This window comes from Loxodonta africana, chromosome 26, assembly GCF_030014295.1.
Source record: "Loxodonta africana isolate mLoxAfr1 chromosome 26, mLoxAfr1.hap2, whole genome shotgun sequence".
NCBI classification, from domain to species: Eukaryota; Metazoa; Chordata; class Mammalia; order Proboscidea; family Elephantidae; genus Loxodonta; species Loxodonta africana.
In genome coordinates this window covers 37445806-37463758 of record NC_087367.1, presented here as the reverse complement: position 1 = coordinate 37463758, position 17953 = coordinate 37445806, and the positions used below count along the sequence as shown (strand labels likewise).

The 17953-nt window shown below is 38.9% G+C and overlaps 1 protein-coding gene across 1 annotated transcript in view; it reads right to left on the bottom strand.

Annotated features, from left to right (window-relative positions):
• COPB2 (COPI coat complex subunit beta 2) overlaps positions 1–17953 on the bottom strand; it is a 58155-nt gene that overhangs the window by 28125 nt on the left and 12077 nt on the right. The window contains exon 2 of the mRNA XM_010599483.3: positions 2029–2166. Within this exon, the coding sequence (XP_010597785.1) occupies positions 2029–2166 (138 nt within the window). The remainder of the gene's footprint in view (positions 1–2028; positions 2167–17953) is intronic.

Genomic DNA, 17953 nt, shown 5'->3' with positions numbered 1-17953 from the left:
ACAAGTGGATGGCTTTAACAAGAATCTCAGTCTAAACCAAAAACAAAACCTGTTGCTGTCCAGTCGATTCCGACTCATAGCGACCTGACAGGACAGAAGAGAACTGCCGCAGAGGGTTTCCCTCAGTCTAGGAGGCTAGAAGTCCGAATTCAGGGTGCTAGCTCCAGGGGAAGGCTTTCTGTTTCTGTCAGCTCTGGTGGAAGGTCCCTGTCATCAATTTTCCCCTGATCTAGAAGATTCTCAGCATGGGGACCCCAGGACCAAAGGACATGCTCCCCTCCTGGTTCTTCATTCTTTTATCTCTTATAAGATAAAAGGTGATGCAGGCCACACCCCAGGGAAATTCCCCTGTGACCTGATTAAGGGTGTTGCATCCTACCCTAATTCTCTTTCACAAAACCTAATCTTGCCTCATTAACCACAGGCAAAGATTAGAATTTAAAACACATAGGAAAATCACAAAATGGTGGACAACCGCACAATACTGGGGATCATGGCCTATCCAAGTTGAAAAACATTTTTGGGGGACACAATTTAATCCATAAAAAGTATGATGAAGCCTAGGGAAATCTCGTGGGAAGTACACCTAGGCTTTAGAACATACTATAGTAAAATGAGGAAACCGTGGTGGCATAGTGGTTAAGTGCTATTGTTGCTAACCAAAAGGTCAGCAGCTCGAATCCACCAGGCCCTCCTTGGAAACTCTATGGGGCAGTTCTACTCTGTCCTATAAGGTTGTATGAGTTAGAGTCGACTACATGGCAACGGTTTTTTGGTTTTTTTTTTTTTAATACTGAAATGATAAGAGCTGAGAGATGAGTAAATGGAGTGGACGGAGACCCTGGAAGAATGGGCAGAAGGGGGAAGGGCACTCAACATATCTGAAAGTATAAAATCGGAAAGGATCTAACACTTGGATGGAGAACTAAGATCAAAAAAATGTCCATTAGTATGCATATTATCTGCATCAAGGCAAAAAGAATTCACAAGTTATAAATCTGAAATTGAGGAAGACAAATCTTGAAAGCTTTCTAGTGATGATAAATAGAATGCTTATTATTCATCAGTTCAATGAATAATTATTGAGCACGTACTTATAGACACTGGTGATCTACTGGTGAACAAAATGCTAATGTGTGTAAAATGTCACTGCTGAGGTCTTGATTTAGTGTGTAGTCCTTACTGTTCCATTATAGTGAGTATACAAATCTAAGGGTGCTTTTAGGTTTACTCCTGACCTTAGTTTCTAATCCTATTTGCCCATCTTAAATTTCTCAAATGTGAATTTTAGCTAGACTTAAAGCATGTAACCCTGGATGTTCAGGATTAAAAAACCTATTGCCGCCAAGTCGACTCTGACCCATAGTGAGGCTACAGGGGTCAGAGTCAACTTGAGGATAATTATTGTGTAAGTGTTGCCTAACTGTATGGTAGAGTGCTTATTTCTATGTTCTGTACTTTGAAAGAAAAAGATTAAAGATGGCCAATAAAGACTATGAAAAACAGGAATTAAACTAATTTGAGGATACACTATTTACTCAGGTGAAAGAGAATGAGGTAAGATATAAGGCAGATAATTTATAAGACAGATACTCCAATATACATAATCAAAAGCTGACCACAAATATTTGATATAATTCGATTGATATGGCTGAATAAAACTTATCTACATAACAATATGCAGAGCATTTGGGAAAAATATATAAAGATCTCCTTTTGAAATTATCAGAATATTCACTAAACAGAAAATTAATTATTAAATATTTTATCTAGAGCAAATGATCCTCTATTAGCCTCAGTTTCAATTTCAAAAAGAGCTAATACTACCTACCTACATTAGAGTTGCTATGATTTAATTACATATAAAGTGCTCAGAACAGTTTCTGTTAGAATTCATCTTTATTTAAAATATCTTACACCAATTTGAGAAAGCAGCTTGTGTACAGCTACTGGACTCTGATTATTTTTCTTTTACTGTAAACAATCTAACACAATATTTTATTTCTAACAGTTCTTAGAAGTTCCCACCTGTGTTTCATGATTCCAAACACACACACTGCCATTGTAAAGACTTGCCAACATCCATGGCTCTGTAGGATGCAAATCCACGCTCTTGACTCGATCAGATCGAGCAGTTAGCTTTCTCTTGATGTCAAGTCGTAGAGGCTAAGGAGAAACAAACAGAACATTAAATTGCTAAGCCAAATAAGTAAGTTTGAGATGCTCAGTAAAAAGTGCATTAACAGGTCTACAAAAATAATTCAATTTTGCTAAGTTGTAGACACAGTTTCAAGTCTAAATCAATTACTTCTTCACGCATATATTTTAAAAAATGAGAATAATTAAAACGTCAAAGGCTTATAGCAGCAGCTCTCAAACTTCTTGGTCTCAGGGTCCCCTTACATTCTTAAAAATTTTAAGGATCCCAAAGAGCTTTTGTTTACAGGGGTTATATTTTTTGATGCTGACCATATTAAAAAATAAACTGAGAAAAGTTCAAAATATTAATAAATTCATTTGAAAATAACAAAAAATAAAGCCATGACAGGTTACCTTAAGTAACATATTTATGAAAAATAACTATTTCCAAAAGAAATTTAGTTAAAAATAGTGATTTTTTTTGCTAACCAGCAACATTACAATGTTCCCAATGAAGTTGATGTTTAATTTATTGCAAAGTTTTATTGGAGAGGAAGACACTTTTCCAGTCAAGCATCAGTGCAGATCCGTGTCTTCTGAAGTATTAATTTCCTTAAAACATATTTCCAGTAGAACTTAGTGAACAGTATTTCAAAAATCAAAACCCACTGCCATCGAGTCCATCCTACTTCATAACAACCCTACGGGACAGAATGGAACTGACCCATAGAATTCCCAAGGCTGTAAATCTTTAGGAAAACAGACTGCCACATCCTTTTCCCGCAGAGTGGCTGGTAGGTTCGAACTGCCAATCCCTCAGTTGGCAGCTGAGTGCTTTTACCACTGCTTCCTATGTTCTTATATTCAAGCCATTTACTTACTTTTATCGTTCTTTAGGTGAACGTTTAAAAAGCAAATTAGTTTCTCATTAAACAATTAATACACATATTGTTTTGTGACACTGGCTGCCAACCCTGCGACACGTCAACATTCTCCCCTTCTTTACTTGGGTTCCCCATTTTCACTCCTGCAGTTTTCCTGTCCTCTCCTGCCTTCTCATCCTTGCCCCATACTGGTGTGCCCCATTAGTCTAGTATATAACACATGGTTGAAATATGTGTGTTATTGTTTGTTTTATACCAAAAATAAATAAATAAATCCATTGCCATCGAGTCAATTTCAGCTCATAGCAACCCTATAGGACAGGGCAGAACTGCCCCATAGGGTTTCCAAGGAGCGGCTGGTGGATTCGAACTGTTGACACTTTGGTTAGCAGCTGAACTCTTAACCACTGTGCCACCACAGCGACTGAAGAGTGAACCACAAGAGTTACTTCAGTACTGACTTAAAAAGACATCCAGGGGCCATACACTCTGGGTTTCTCCAGTCTCTGCCAGACCAGTAAATCTGGTCCTTTTCTGTGAGTTAGAATCTTGTTTTACATTTTTCTCCAGCTCTGTCTGGGACCCCTATTGTGATGCCTGTCATGGCAGTCAGTGGTGGTAGCGGGACACCATCTAATTGTGGACTCAATCTGGTGGAGGCTGTGGTACTTGTGGTCCCTTAGTCCTTTGAACTAATCTTTCCCTTGTGTCTTTGATTTTCTTCATTCTCTCTTGCTCCAGATAGGGTGGGACCAGAGACATGTCTTAGATGGCCACTCACAGGCTTTTAAGAACCCAAACAGTACTTACCAAAGTAGGATGTATAATATTTTCTTTATAAACTACGTCATGCCAACCGAGCCAGATATCCCGAGACCATAATCCCCAGCCCGCAGCCCAGTAATTCAGTCCCTTGGGGAGTTTGGATGTGTCTATTACCCTTCTGTGATTTTCCCTTGGTTAAGTTGTACTGACTGCCACAGTATTGTATACTGTCTTACCCTTCACCAAAGTTACCACTTATCTATTGTCTAGTTAGTATTTTTTTGTTTTTAAATAGAGGACAGTTGGTTTCTCATATCTGTTTCTGCCTTCAAACTGTTGTAATGTATTGTTTTGGTTTGGTAAGAAAACCTGGCCTCACACAGAATTTGTTGGAAAAGAGAGGAATATTTTAATAATCTTTTTGAGTAACTGTGATAATTCTTTGATACGACACCAAAACTCAAAAAGTGGTAGTCTAAGTTATGGCATAACGTGCAATATGAAACCGTATCAATGAACTTTTCATACTTTGTTGCATTAAAATCCATTGGTCTATCCTGTACTTTATATGGACCTTTCACCCATTCATGATTTTTATAACATGATGCATTTTGAAACATGATGCATTACCTGTGCATATTTCTATTACATGGAAAATGTTAGTTCACTAAGTTATACAGATCTTCCAAATACTGACACATTTCATTGTACTGCATTAGAAAGTCACATTCATTAACATCACCAGAGATCTCAACTGATAAGTCTTTAAGTTTTAGCAATGTGTCAGGTTCACAGCCACAGAAATTTCACTTGAAAGCTCCAATTTTATCACTGGCAACAAATCTGTCAATGGCCCGCTAAATTTTTTCACTTTGAGGAAATATTTGCCAAATAACCACGTCTGAATTACCACAGTTTATCTGTCAGTTGTCCATTTAAATAAAGCTCTCAACTTACAAAATTGTACAAATGTTTCTCCCTGAGACAACCATCATAATTTGGTATTCAGAAGTGCTTTATGCATACTTCCCATTTAAGTAGACAGAATATTAAATGGACATGAACTTAAGTGTTGAAATTAAATTATATTAATAATTTTATCTCGTAAAAAGACCAGACTTAATGGTCTGACTGAGACTAGAAGGACCCCAGAGGTCATGGTCCCCAGACCTTCTGTTACCCCAAGACAGGAAACATTCCTAAAGCCAACTCTTCACACAGGGATTGGACTGGGCTATGGGATAAAAAATGATACTCGTGAAGAGTGAGCTTCTTGGATCAAGTAGATGTGTGAGACTATGTGGGCAGCTCCAGTCTGGAGAACAGATGAGAGAGCAGAGAGGGTCAGAAGCTGGCCAAATGGACATGAAAATACAGAGTAGCGGGAAGAAGTGTGCTGTCTCTTTAGAGCAAGAGCAACTAGGAGTACAAAGCAAGGTATATGTAAGTTTTTGTATGAGAGACTGACTTGGTTTGTAAACTTTCAAAATAAAAATTAAAAAAAAAAAAAAAAGAAGAGAAAACACAGAGGTGAAGGCCATGTAAAGGCAGAGCAAAGATTGGAATGGGGTACTGAGAAGGAATGGCACCAAAAGCTAGGAGGAAGCAAGGAAGGATTCTCCACAAGATCCTCCAGAGGGAGTACGGCCATGCCAACACCTTTATTTAAGTCTTCTGGCCTCCAAAGCTGCGAGAGAATAAATTTCTGTTGTTTGAAGCTAAAAAAAAAAAAAACAGAAACCAAAGAATATTAGTGGTTATCGGAGGTGAGAGGGAGGGGGGAGAAGGGTAGCAATAATGGTTATACAACATGAAGAACATAATCAATGTCACTGAATTACACATGTAAAAATGGTCGAACTGGTAAATGTTTTGTTATGTATATTTTACCACAATAAAAATCAAAGATTAAAAAAAAATATTTTACCATGCAATAATAAAGAACAATGATCAATCTTCAAAACATCTAACAACATGGATGAATTTGGAGGGTATTATGCTGAGTGAAATAAGTCAATCACAAAAGGACAAATACTGTATGAGACCACTATTATAAAAACTCATGAAAAGGTTTATACACAAAAAGAAACAATCTTTTGATGGCTATGAGAGAGGGAAGAGAATGGGGAGGTAAAAACACTAAATAGATGATAGATAAGTAGTAACTTTTGTGAAGGGTCAGACAGTACACAATACTGGGGAAACCAGCACAACTTGACCAAGGCAAGGTCATGGAAGCTTCATAGACAGAACCAAACTCCCTGTGGGACTGAATTACTGGGTTGAGGGCTGGCAACCATGGTTTTGGGGAACATCTAGCTCTACCAAACCCAAACCCACTGCCATCGAGTTGATTCCGACTCGTAGCGACCCTAAACGACAGAGCAGAACCACCCCATAGGGTTTCCAAGGAGCTCCTGGTAGATTCGAACTGCCGACCTTTTGGTTAGCAGCCGTAGCTCTTAACCACTATGTCACCAGGGTTTCCCAACTGGCATAATACACTTTATAAAAAAAATGTTCTACATCCTACTTTGATGAGTAGGGGTCTTAAAAGCTTGTGAGTGGCCACCTAAGGTACTCCACTGGTTCCACCGCCATCTGGAATAAGGGAGAATGATGAAAACCAAAGACACAATGGAAAGATTATCCAAAGGACTGAGTCCAGCACAACTAGCTGGTGCTTGGCTACCACCACTGACTGCTCTGACAGGGATCACAATAGAGGGGCCTGGACAGAGCTGGAGAAAAATGTAGAATGAAATTCTAACTCACAAAAAAGGACCAGACTTACTGGTCTCACAGAGACTAGAGAAACCTGGAGAGTACAGCCTTTTAACTCAGTGCTGAAGTCACTCCTGAGGTTCACCCTTCAGCCAAAGATTAGACAGGCCCATAAAACAAAATGAGACTAAATGGGCACACCAGTACAGGGGACAGGACAAGAAGGCAGGAGGGGACAGGAAAGATGATAATGGGGAACCCAGCCTCATGAAGGGGAGAGTGTTGACACGCTGTGGGGTTGGCAACCAATGTCACAAAACAATATGTGTATTTATTGTTCAATAAGAAACTAATTTGCTCTGTAAAATTTCATCTAAACCACAATAAAAAAATTAATTTTTTACTTCAAGAACATTCTTAAGTAAAACAGGCTTTTTTTTTTTTTTTACCTTTTAACTGACTATGTGCGAGTGAAGAATATAATAACTTTCAGCACAATTTGGTGCCACAGCCTTAACTTGTGGCTAAGGCACCAGCAGTGTTACCGTCCATTACTTTTATACCACCGGTGCAAATATCAAGACAGTGAAAAGGGCCAAAAGCATACCACTATTAATAGTCTTAGAACATGCACAACGATGGTGCTATACACAGAAGCACCATCCTGCCCCACCACAGCAAAGATCTGAAAACCTAAGTAAAACAGAGACAAACGTCAATCCTGGAACCCTAAGCATCAAATGAAGAGAAAAAGAACTCAACCAAGCACCGAATGGAGTAAGAAACTGACAGAGACTAGAGAGTGAAGAGAGATGCAAGAGGAGTTCCCCTATCAGGTACCATAGCACGGATTTGTCATCTTTGATTACCCTCTGGAGACCGGTGGGCTGGGAGTACTGAAAAAGCAGCTTCATGGAGCTCCCAGCAGGAGACAGAGCACCCAGTAACCAGTGATATATGCTTTTCCACCACCCGCCCTTCCTCCCCCTGCTCAGCCTCTGTCACTTCCCAGCAGGCTGAGTGACCAAGGCCTGGGAGGCACCGGCTCTATGCCACTCGGATTTGCCCTGACCACACCAGCCGGCTCCTTCAGTGCTATTGCTTTGTCGGTGGTGTTGCTTTTTTCAGCTTCTTTTGGTTTCTTCCCTACCTCTCACCTCCTCCCCTTCCTTTCTCTTGAACATCTGGCTCCATGTGCCATCTTTGCTTCTTCTTAACAGGCTGTGAAGCACCACTCAGCTAGGGAACTGCTTCCCCAGTCTGCGCCGCCATGCTGGTGGGATCCCCAGGGTCTTTTTTATTTTGTTTTCTTTTTCTTTTCGCAGCTTGGGAGCCCCTTCTAGCCAGGCTGTACTACAAGGCTTGTAGCCACTTCCCCAGGCTATACAGCCATGCACGTGGGATCCCTGGGGGCATTACTTTTTGTCTTTCTTCATTTCTCAGTTTTTCATCGCTCTCTACTTACTTCTTTTCCTGACTACTAAATACCTGGTGCTGTGTGCTATCTCTTGCCAGGCTATACTCTGCAGCTTGGGAGCCATTTCCCCAGCCTGAGCAGCCACACCGGTGGGTTCCCGGGGGCTTTTTTTTTTTTTTTCTCCTTTTTGTCATTCTTCATTTCCTCATCTCTACTTACCTTCTCTTCCTGTTTCCTGATTATCTGGTGCTATGTGCCATCTCTGCCCCTTAAACCTGGGCTGTAATGCACAGCTTGGGAGGCATTTCGCCAGACTGCACAGCCATGCCAGTGGGATCCTTAGAGGCCTTTCCTTTTTTTATTTCTTCTTTATTTTTTCTTTTCTTTCCTTTTTTCTTTTTGTTTTTCATCATTTCCCAGTTCCTTATCTCTCTCAGCCTTCCTTTTTTCCTGTCTCCTGAATATCTGTCCTGTCTGCCATCTCTGCCCCTTCTAGGTAGGCTGTGCCCTGAGGCCTGGGAGCCACTTCCTTGTCACTGGTGGACTCCCTGGAGGCATTTTTTTTTTTTAATTTTTATTTATCTATTTTGTTCTCTTTTTCTTTTTTGCTTTTTGTTTTTCTTTATTTCTTGGTTCCTTGGTTCTCCACTCAAACAGCAAGCTCCCTTGCCATGCAGGCAAGAAGGCAATGGGATCATGTATATAAAACCTTGAAAGAAAAGAATTGTCAACCAAGAATAATATATCCAGCAAAACTCTTGTTCAAAAATAATGGTGAAATTAGGATACTTCCAGATAAACAGAAGTTAAGGAAGTACGTAAAAACCAAACCAAACTTACAAAAATTATTAAAGGGAGTCTTTGGATTGAGGACAAACAACATCAGACCACAGCCGGAATCTAGGACTCAAGATGGCACCAGCCAGATACCAACCTAGGAAATGAACTCTCAAGTACCATTTAAAACCAAAAAATTTACAACAGGGAACCAGAGAGATTAATCTGTAAAAGACAACAACGTCAGAACAATAAAAGAGAATAAACAGTGTAGGTACAGAACTTTCTAATGCAAAGGAAGACAAGGCAACACCAAATAGTAATAGACCAGTTCAAACACAGGAAGATACGGGTAAACTTTTAGATAACCACAAAGAAAGTTAACAAACCTACTCTTCAAATGAAGAAGAAAAACACAAAGTCTCAGTTAAAGGAAAAAAAATCCACAAACAAAAGGAATTCAGCACAGGAGAGTAAGACGAACAAAGAAAACGTCACCACCACAAAAAAAAAAGCACTACAAAATGACAGCAATTAAACTCACACCTATCCATAATTAAACTGAACGTAAACAGCCTAAATGCACCCATAAAGAGAGAGGGAGTGACAGAATGGATAAAAAACCAGGATCGGTCGATATACTCTCTACAAGAGACTCACCTTAGAAATAAAGAAGTACATTTATTAAAAATCAAATGATGGAAAAAATACACCAAGCAGCTACCAAAAAAGAGCAGGAGGGGCAATACTAATCTCAGATAAAATAGACTTTAAAACAAAATCCACCATAAAAGACAAAGAAGGACATTATGTAATGATTAAAGGGAAAATCCACCATGAAGACATAACCATAATAAACATCTATGCACCCAATGACAGGGCTGCAAAATACATAAAACAAACTCTAGCAGCACTGAAAAAAGAAATGGACAGTTCCATGATGACAGTAGGAGACTTCAACACACCACTCTCAGTAAAGGACAGAGCATCTAGAAAGAAATTCAACAAAGATACAGAAAATCTAAGGGACACAATCAGCCAACTTGACCTCACAGATACATACAGAATACTCCACCCAACAGATGCAAAGTACACATTCTTTTCCAACACACATGGAACATTCTCCAGAAGAGACCGCATCTTAGGCCACAGAACAAAATCAAAAACACTCAAATAATTACAAAGTATCTTCTCTCTCTCTCTCTTTTTTTTTTTTTACCACAACACCATGAAAGTAGAAATTAACAACAGGAAGAGAAGGGAAAAAAAATCAATTACATGGAAACTGAAGGACACTCTGCTTAAAAACTACTGGGTAATAGAAGAAATCAAAGATGGAATCAAAAAATTCCTAGAATCAAATGAGAATGAAAACACATCATACCAAAACCTTAGAGACACAGCAAAGGCGGTTTTCAGAGGTCAATTTATAGCAATAGATGGGACAAAATCAAAACATTAGTTACACAACTCAAATTAACAGAAAGCAAAAGAAGCCCACAGCCACTCGAAGAAAGGCAATAATAAAAATCAGAGCAGAAATAAATGAAATAGAGAATAGAAAAACAATAGAAAGAATCAAAAAACCAAAAGTTGTTCTTTGATAGGATCAACAAACTCAGCAAACCTCTGGCTAAACTGACAAAAGAAAAACAGAAGAGGACACAAATAATCCAAATAAGAAATGAAATGGGGGACATTACAACAGACCCAACTGAAATAAAAAGGATTATAACAGAGTATTATGAAAAACTTTACTCCAATAAATTTGAAAACCTAGAGGAAATGGACAAATTTCTAGAAACATGCTACAAAATCTGAACAGACCCATAAGAAGAGAAGAGATTTAAAGGGTAATTTAAAAAATTTCCAACAAAAAAAGCCCTGGCGCAGATGGCTTCAATGGAGAATTCTACCAAACATTCACAGAAGAGCTTACACCAGTACTACTCAGACTATTTCGGAACGTAGAAAAGGAAGTGATACTTCCAAATTAATTCTACAAAGCCAGCATAACCCTGGTACCAAAACCAGGCAAAGACACCACTAAAAAAAAGAAAGTTAAAGAACAATATCTTTCATGAACACAGATGCAAAAATTCTCAACAAAATTCTAGCCAATAGAATTCAGCATGGTATTAAAAAATAATAATAATACACCATGAGCAAGTAGGATTCATACCAGGTATGCAAAGATGGTTCAACATTAGAAAATCAATCAATGTAACCCACCACATAAATATAAGAATCACATGATCATCTCAATGAACACAGGAAAGGCATCTGACAAAGTCCAACACCCATTCCTGATAAAAATTCTCAATAAAATCGGTATAGAAGGGAAATTCCTCAACATAATAAAGGGTATCTATACAAAATCAAGGAAGCCCTGGCAGCCTAGTGGTTAAGAGTTACGGCTGCTAACCAAAAGGTAAGCAGTTTGAATCCACCAGGTGCTCCTTGGAAAGTCTATGGGGCCGTTTTATTCTGTCCTATAGGGATGCTATGAATCGGAATCAACTTGACAGCAATGGATTTATACAAAACCAACAGCCAACATACGCAGAGAAGTTGAAAATATTTCCCTGGAGAAAAAGAACAAGACAAAGATGCCCCTTATCACCACTCCTATTTAACATTGTGCTGGAAGTTCTAGCTAGAACAATAAGGCAAGAAAAAGAAATAAAGGGCATCCAAATTGGTAATGAAGATGTTAAACTCTCCCTATTTGTGGATGAGATGATATTATACCCAGAAAACCTAAAAGACTCCACAAGTAAACTACTGGAATTAATAGATTCAGCAGAGTAGCAGGATACAAGACAAACGTACACAACTCAGTTGGATTCCTATACATCAATAAAGAGAACAATGAAAAGGAAATCAGGGGAAAAAAATACCATTTATAAGAGCCCCTAAAAAAATATAATACTTAGGAATAAATCTAACCAGGGATGTAAAAGACCTATACAAAGAAAACTACAAAACACTGCTTCAAGAAACCAAAAGAGACACACATAAATGGAAAAACATACCATGCTTGTGGGCAGGTAGACACAACACTGTGAAAATGACAAATCTACCCAAAGCAATTAACAAATACAATGCAATCCTGATCTAAACATCAACAACGTTCTTTAGAGAGATGGAAAAACTAATCACTAACTTTATATGGAAAAGGAAGAAGCCCCAGAAAATAAAGCACTACTGAAGAAAAATAAAGCAGGAGGACTCGCACTGTCTGACCTCAGAACCTGCCATAGGTCAATGGTAGTCAAAACAGCCTGGTACTGGTACAACAACAGATTCATTGACAGAACGGAGAACCCAGATGTAAATCCATCCACCCTTCAGCAAGGGCCCAAAGTCCAACAAATGGGGAAAAGACAGTCTTTTTAAAAAATGGTGCTGGCAAAACTCAATGTCCATCTGCAAAAAATGAAACAGGACCCATACCTCACACCATACACAAAAACTAATTCAAAATGGATCAAAGACCTAAATATAAAGCCCAAAACTGTAAAGATCATAGAAGAACAAATGGAATCAACACTAGAGGCCCTAATACACAGCATTAACAGACACAAACCATAACTAACAACATACAAACACGAGAAGATGAGCTAGGTAACTGGGATCTTCTAAAAATCAAACTCTTAAGCTCATCAAAAGATTTCACCGAAAGATTAAAAGGAGTACCTGCAGACTGTGAAAAAATTTTTGGCTATTACAAATTCGACAAAGGTCTAATCTCTAAAATGTACCAGAAAATCCAACACCTCTACAACAAGAAGACAAATAATGCAATTGATAAATGGGCAACGGAAGTGAACAGACAATTCACCAAAGACATTCAAGCAGCCAACAGACACATGAGGAAATGCTTGCAATCACTAGATATTAGAGAAATGCAAATCAAAACCACAATGAGATACCACCTTATCCCAGCATTACTGGCACAAATCAAAAAATCAGAAAATAATGAATGCTGGAGAGGCTGAGGGGAGATTGGAACTCTTATGCACTGCTGGTGGAAATGCACAATGATACAACCATTTTGTAAAACGATATGACGTTTCCTTAGAAAGCTGGAAATAGAAATACACTACGATCCAGCAATCCTGCTCCTAGGAATATATTGTAGAGAAATAAGAGTCGTCACACAAATAGGCATATGCACACCCATGTTTACTGCAGCATTGTTCACAATAGCAAAAAGATGGAAACAACCTAGATGCCCATCAACAAATGAATGGATAAACAAACTATGGTACATACACACAATGGAGTACTATGCAACGACAGAGAACAATGACGAATCCGCAAAGCATCTCACAACATGGATGAATATGGAGGGCATTATGCTGAGTGAAATGTCAATCACAAACGGACAGGTCTTAAAAGCTTGCAAGCGGCCATCTCAGATGCATCAATTGGTCTCAATCCTCCTGGAGCAAAGGAGAACGAAGAACACCAAAGACACAAGGAAAATATGAACCCAAGAGAAAGAAAGGGCCACATAAACCAGAGACTCCATTAGTCTGAGATGGGAAGAACTAGACGGTGCCTGGCTACCTCCGATGACTGCCCTGACAGGGAACACAACAGAGAATCCCCGATGGACCAGGAGAACAGTGGGATGCAGACCTCAAACTCTAGTAAACAGACCAGACTTAATGGTCCGATCGAGACTGGATGGACCCCAGTGGTCATGGTCCCTGGACTCTCTGTTAGCCCAAAACTGAAGCCATTCTCAAAGCCAACTCTTCAGACAAAGATTAGACTGGACTATAAGACATAAAATGATACTAGTAAGAAGCGTGTTTCTTAGCTCTAGTAGACACGAGACTATGTGGGCAGCTCCTGTCTGGAGGCGAGATGAGAAAGCAGAGGGGGACAGGAGCTGATTGAATGGACACAGGAAATACAGGGTGGAAAGGAGTGGGCTGTCATATTGTAGGGAGAGCAACTAGGGTCACACAACAATGTATGTATAAGTTTTTGTATGAGAAATTGAATTGTAAGCTTTTGCTAAAAGCACAATTAAAAAAAATCACAACAGGACAAATACTGTATGAGATGAGACCACCATTATAAAAACTCATGAAAAGGTTTACACACAAAAAGAAACAATTTTTGATGGTTATGAGGGAAAAGGGATGGGGATGGAAAAATAGTGACTAGACAATAGATAAGTGGTAACTTTGGTGAAGAATAAGACAGTATAAAATACTGGGGAAGCCAGCACAACTTGTACAAGGCAAGGTCATGAAAGCTCCATAGACACATCCAAACTCCCTGAGGGACTAATTGCTGGGCTGAGGGCTGTGGGAACCACAGCCTTGGGGAACATTTAGCTCAACAGGCATAACAGTTTTATAAAGAAAATGTTCTACATTCTACTCTGGTGAGTAGTTTCTAGGGTCTTAAAAAACTGTAAGCAGCCATCTAAGATACTCCAGTGGTCTCACCCCTTCAGGTGCAAGGGAGAATGAAGAAAACTAAAGATACCAAGGAAAGATTAGTCTAAAGGACTAATAGATCACGACTATCACAACCTTCACCAGATCACAACCTTCACCAGACTGAGTCCAGTATAACTAGATGGTGCCTGGCTACCACCACTGACTGCTGACAGGCATCACAATAGAGGGTCCTGGACAGAGCTGGAGGAAAATGTGGAACAAAATTCTAACTCACAAAAAAGACCAGACTTACTGGCCTGACAGAGACTGGAGACACCCAGAGAGTATGGCCCCTGGACACCCTTTTAGCTCAGTACTGAAGTCACTCCTAAGGTTCGCCCTTCTGCCAAAGATTAGACAGGCCCATAAAACAAAATGAGACTAAAGGGGCACACCAGCCCAGGGGCAAGGACTAGAAGGCAGAAGGGGACAGGAAAGCTGGTAATAGGGAACCCAAGGTTGAGAAAGAACAGCGTTGACGTGTCATGGGGTTGTTAACCAATGTCATAAAACAATACGTGGACTGTTTAATAAGAAGCTAGTTTGTTCTATAAACCTTTATCTAAAGTACAAAAAAAAAAAAAAAGGTACCAAAACAAAAAAAAAATAGTCATAAATTTCTGGATCAGCTGAAAGGACCCTGGGGACCACACTTTAGGAAACCTCTGGTTTATAATATACCTAACAAATAAATGTAAAATATTTAATACATCACAATTTTGTACCTATGCCAATCATGTTATATCAGAAAAAAATCTTAAGAAGTGTTATTCATGAAGTACTAGTATCCCTAAACCATAATATTAAGTTCTTCAGAGAAAAGTGGGTTGATTTTGACAAAATATTAGTAAATGCAAGGCAATTAAGCACATGATTAATAGGATTACAATCATAAAGGCCTTTGAAGTCATGTAGGAACTTTTGCAATATTTTAATAGATTAAGCTACAGAAACAAACTTGATGAAAATTAGGAACAATTTTAATCAAAACTAAAATATTCTCCTGAGTCAGAAAACAGTAATAGTTTAAAACAGCCTGTATCACCCAGATTCCTCATTCAAACCAGAGAATACAGAATATAACTTTAGTGACTATTTTCTCAATTCTCCCATGGGGGCCATTCTAGCAGAAAAATTAATTCATTATATACAATGACGCTTTGGGGCAGCAGAACTTAATTCTCTCTTGAAAGTATGTTGTGAAAGGCTGACTTAAAATATATTTCTATTTCAAGAGGTCTTAAACCCAATCTACAAGTTTATTTGGCAAGTTGAATTTCTATCAACTCTTTAGTTTTGTGAGCTTCCATGATGACCATGAATGGTCACATAAATTTAAGGTTTCTTTTCAACATAAAACAAAAAGCTAGCAGAGAAAATTTCTGGAGACAAAACAAACACCTCACAAGTCCTTTGTTCGTATCTTTTTGGATCTCTATTAAGTGTGGGTCTCTGACTATTTCAAACCTTGTCGTTACTTCTATACACATCTAACTCACTTTCAGTAACTATTTTTAGCCCTTTAAAAAAAAAAAATCCAATGCCGTCGAGTCGATTCCGACTCATAGCTTTTAGCCCTTACCTTACTTTAAAAGGAACCCCTGGTGGCGTAGTGGTTAATAGCTACGGCTGCTAACCAAAAGGACAGCAGCACGAATCCACCAGGTGCTCCTTGAAACCCTATGGGGCAGTTCTACTCTGTGCTGTAGGGGTCACTATGAGTCAGAATTGGCCCGACGGCAACGGGGTTTTGCTTACTTTGAAAGATCAGAGTTCTGTCTCTTCTTTTCAATCACCTCAAAAATGTTTCCACTACTGTACCTTCCTCTCCCTCTCAAACTTTCTACCTTAAACCATCTTCTCAAGGAAGTGGGACCTTTTATTTCATCCATTTCTAAATTTTGCCCCATTAGTTATAATCCAACTCCTTTTTTCTGGTTCCTTCATAGTCAACAAGTGTCTACTATGTATCAAGAACCATGGTGGGGTCTATCACATAGGCCGGCACATCTTAACACTTTTCCTGCAATAACTAACTGAGGAAACCCAATACTTACATACTGTGTATGTTTTGCCATAAAAACGTTTTAAATGACTTATTATTGAGTAAAAGTGATGCTCCAGGAAAGTGGGCCGGAGATATGTAAACTTTACATACTCCCATTGCACAAATCCCAGTTTTAAAGGCACAGGTATGGGCTCTTGCTATCGTATTTCTCCCAACATTTAAGTGATTACTTTGTATAAGACATTGTCAGGCACTCTGAGGAATACAGAGATGAGTAAAATGCAGATCTGTCCAAAAGGAGGTATAAATTAGGCATGTAATACAAAATAAATGTGTCAGTACCACAAGTTAAGCGAAACAAAAGTGACAAAGGCGTTCGAAGTGGGTAAGGATCATTTCTGGCCAAGAGAAAACAGGGATGTATTCACGGAGGAGGCATTTCAATCAGGTCTTGAAGGATAGGCATAAATTAAATGTTGAAAATAGGCAAAGCAAATATTTGGTGCTCTAGGGAATAAAAGGTGAGCGAATATTGTATGTCCTTAAGGAGCTTACAATCTGGTGAGAAAAGTATGTAAGTTACTTCAACACAATGCAGAATGCGAAAAGAGCCAAAAGAGATAAAAAGTGTCATAATGGTTCAAAAGGGAGCAAAAGGAAACTTAGTTGGTAACATTAGTAAATCAGTCAGGCTGGAAGTAGTATTCCAGTAAGATTTGAGTCAAGTGGGGGGGTCATTAACACCCTAACGATTGTCTGTTTCCCAGCCTAGCATCTAAGCTCTATGAGGGCAAGAATCAGTTTTGTTTTTGGTGGGGTGGGGGTGTCTTCCAGTCAGAGGTGAGAGCTTACTATAGGCCAGGCACTGTTCTAAGGGCTTAACATTGAACTTAATTCTCAAAAAACTAACAACATTGAATTTAGGATGACTTCCAGTTTTCCACTCTGGGGTGGAAAAGGTCAGGGCATGCTACAGGCATGAATAGTCCATTTCAACTGGGCCTTAGAGATAAAAATTACATTTGATGCCTGCTTCTTCCTTGCACCCATCAATCAGTTTTCAGGTCCTTTTTCACAATTACTACTATCTTTCATTTTTCAATTATTCTGCCACTACACTAATAGGACTCTCAGTAATTAACATCTCTATCCTGTGATGACAAACTATTTGTAATAGCTTCTAAATATCCCCCCACCATTTCCTATCTCCCACCAATTTAACCAACCTTTCTCATAAACCAGACGGCCCTTCCAAAAACACTTTAACGCCCCTTTGATCAAAAGCCCCCAAAGGTTTTTTGCTATTAATCAAATAATAATCAAACCCTTTTTCCTAATATGCAAGGCTCTGGAACCTTTCAAGATCTATCCTGAGGTAAAACATTGTCAGTGACAGGATAATATCCATATGCCTACAAGGAAGAACAGTTAATACAATATTATTCAAATCTACGCACCAACCGCTAAGGTCAAAGATGAAGAAATTGAAGATTTTCACCAACTTCCACAGTCTGAAATTGATCAAACATGCACTCATGATGCATTCATAATTACTGGCAATTGGAATGAAAAAGTTGGAAACAGAGAAGAAGAATCGGTAGCTGGAAAAGATGACCTTGGTGATAGAAACACTGCTGGGGAGTGCATGATACAATTTTGCAAAACCAAGGGCTTCTTCATTGCAAATACCTTTTGTCAATGACATAAATGGTGACTATATATGAGGACCTCGCCAGACAGAAGACACAGGAATCAAACAGACTACAAATGTGGA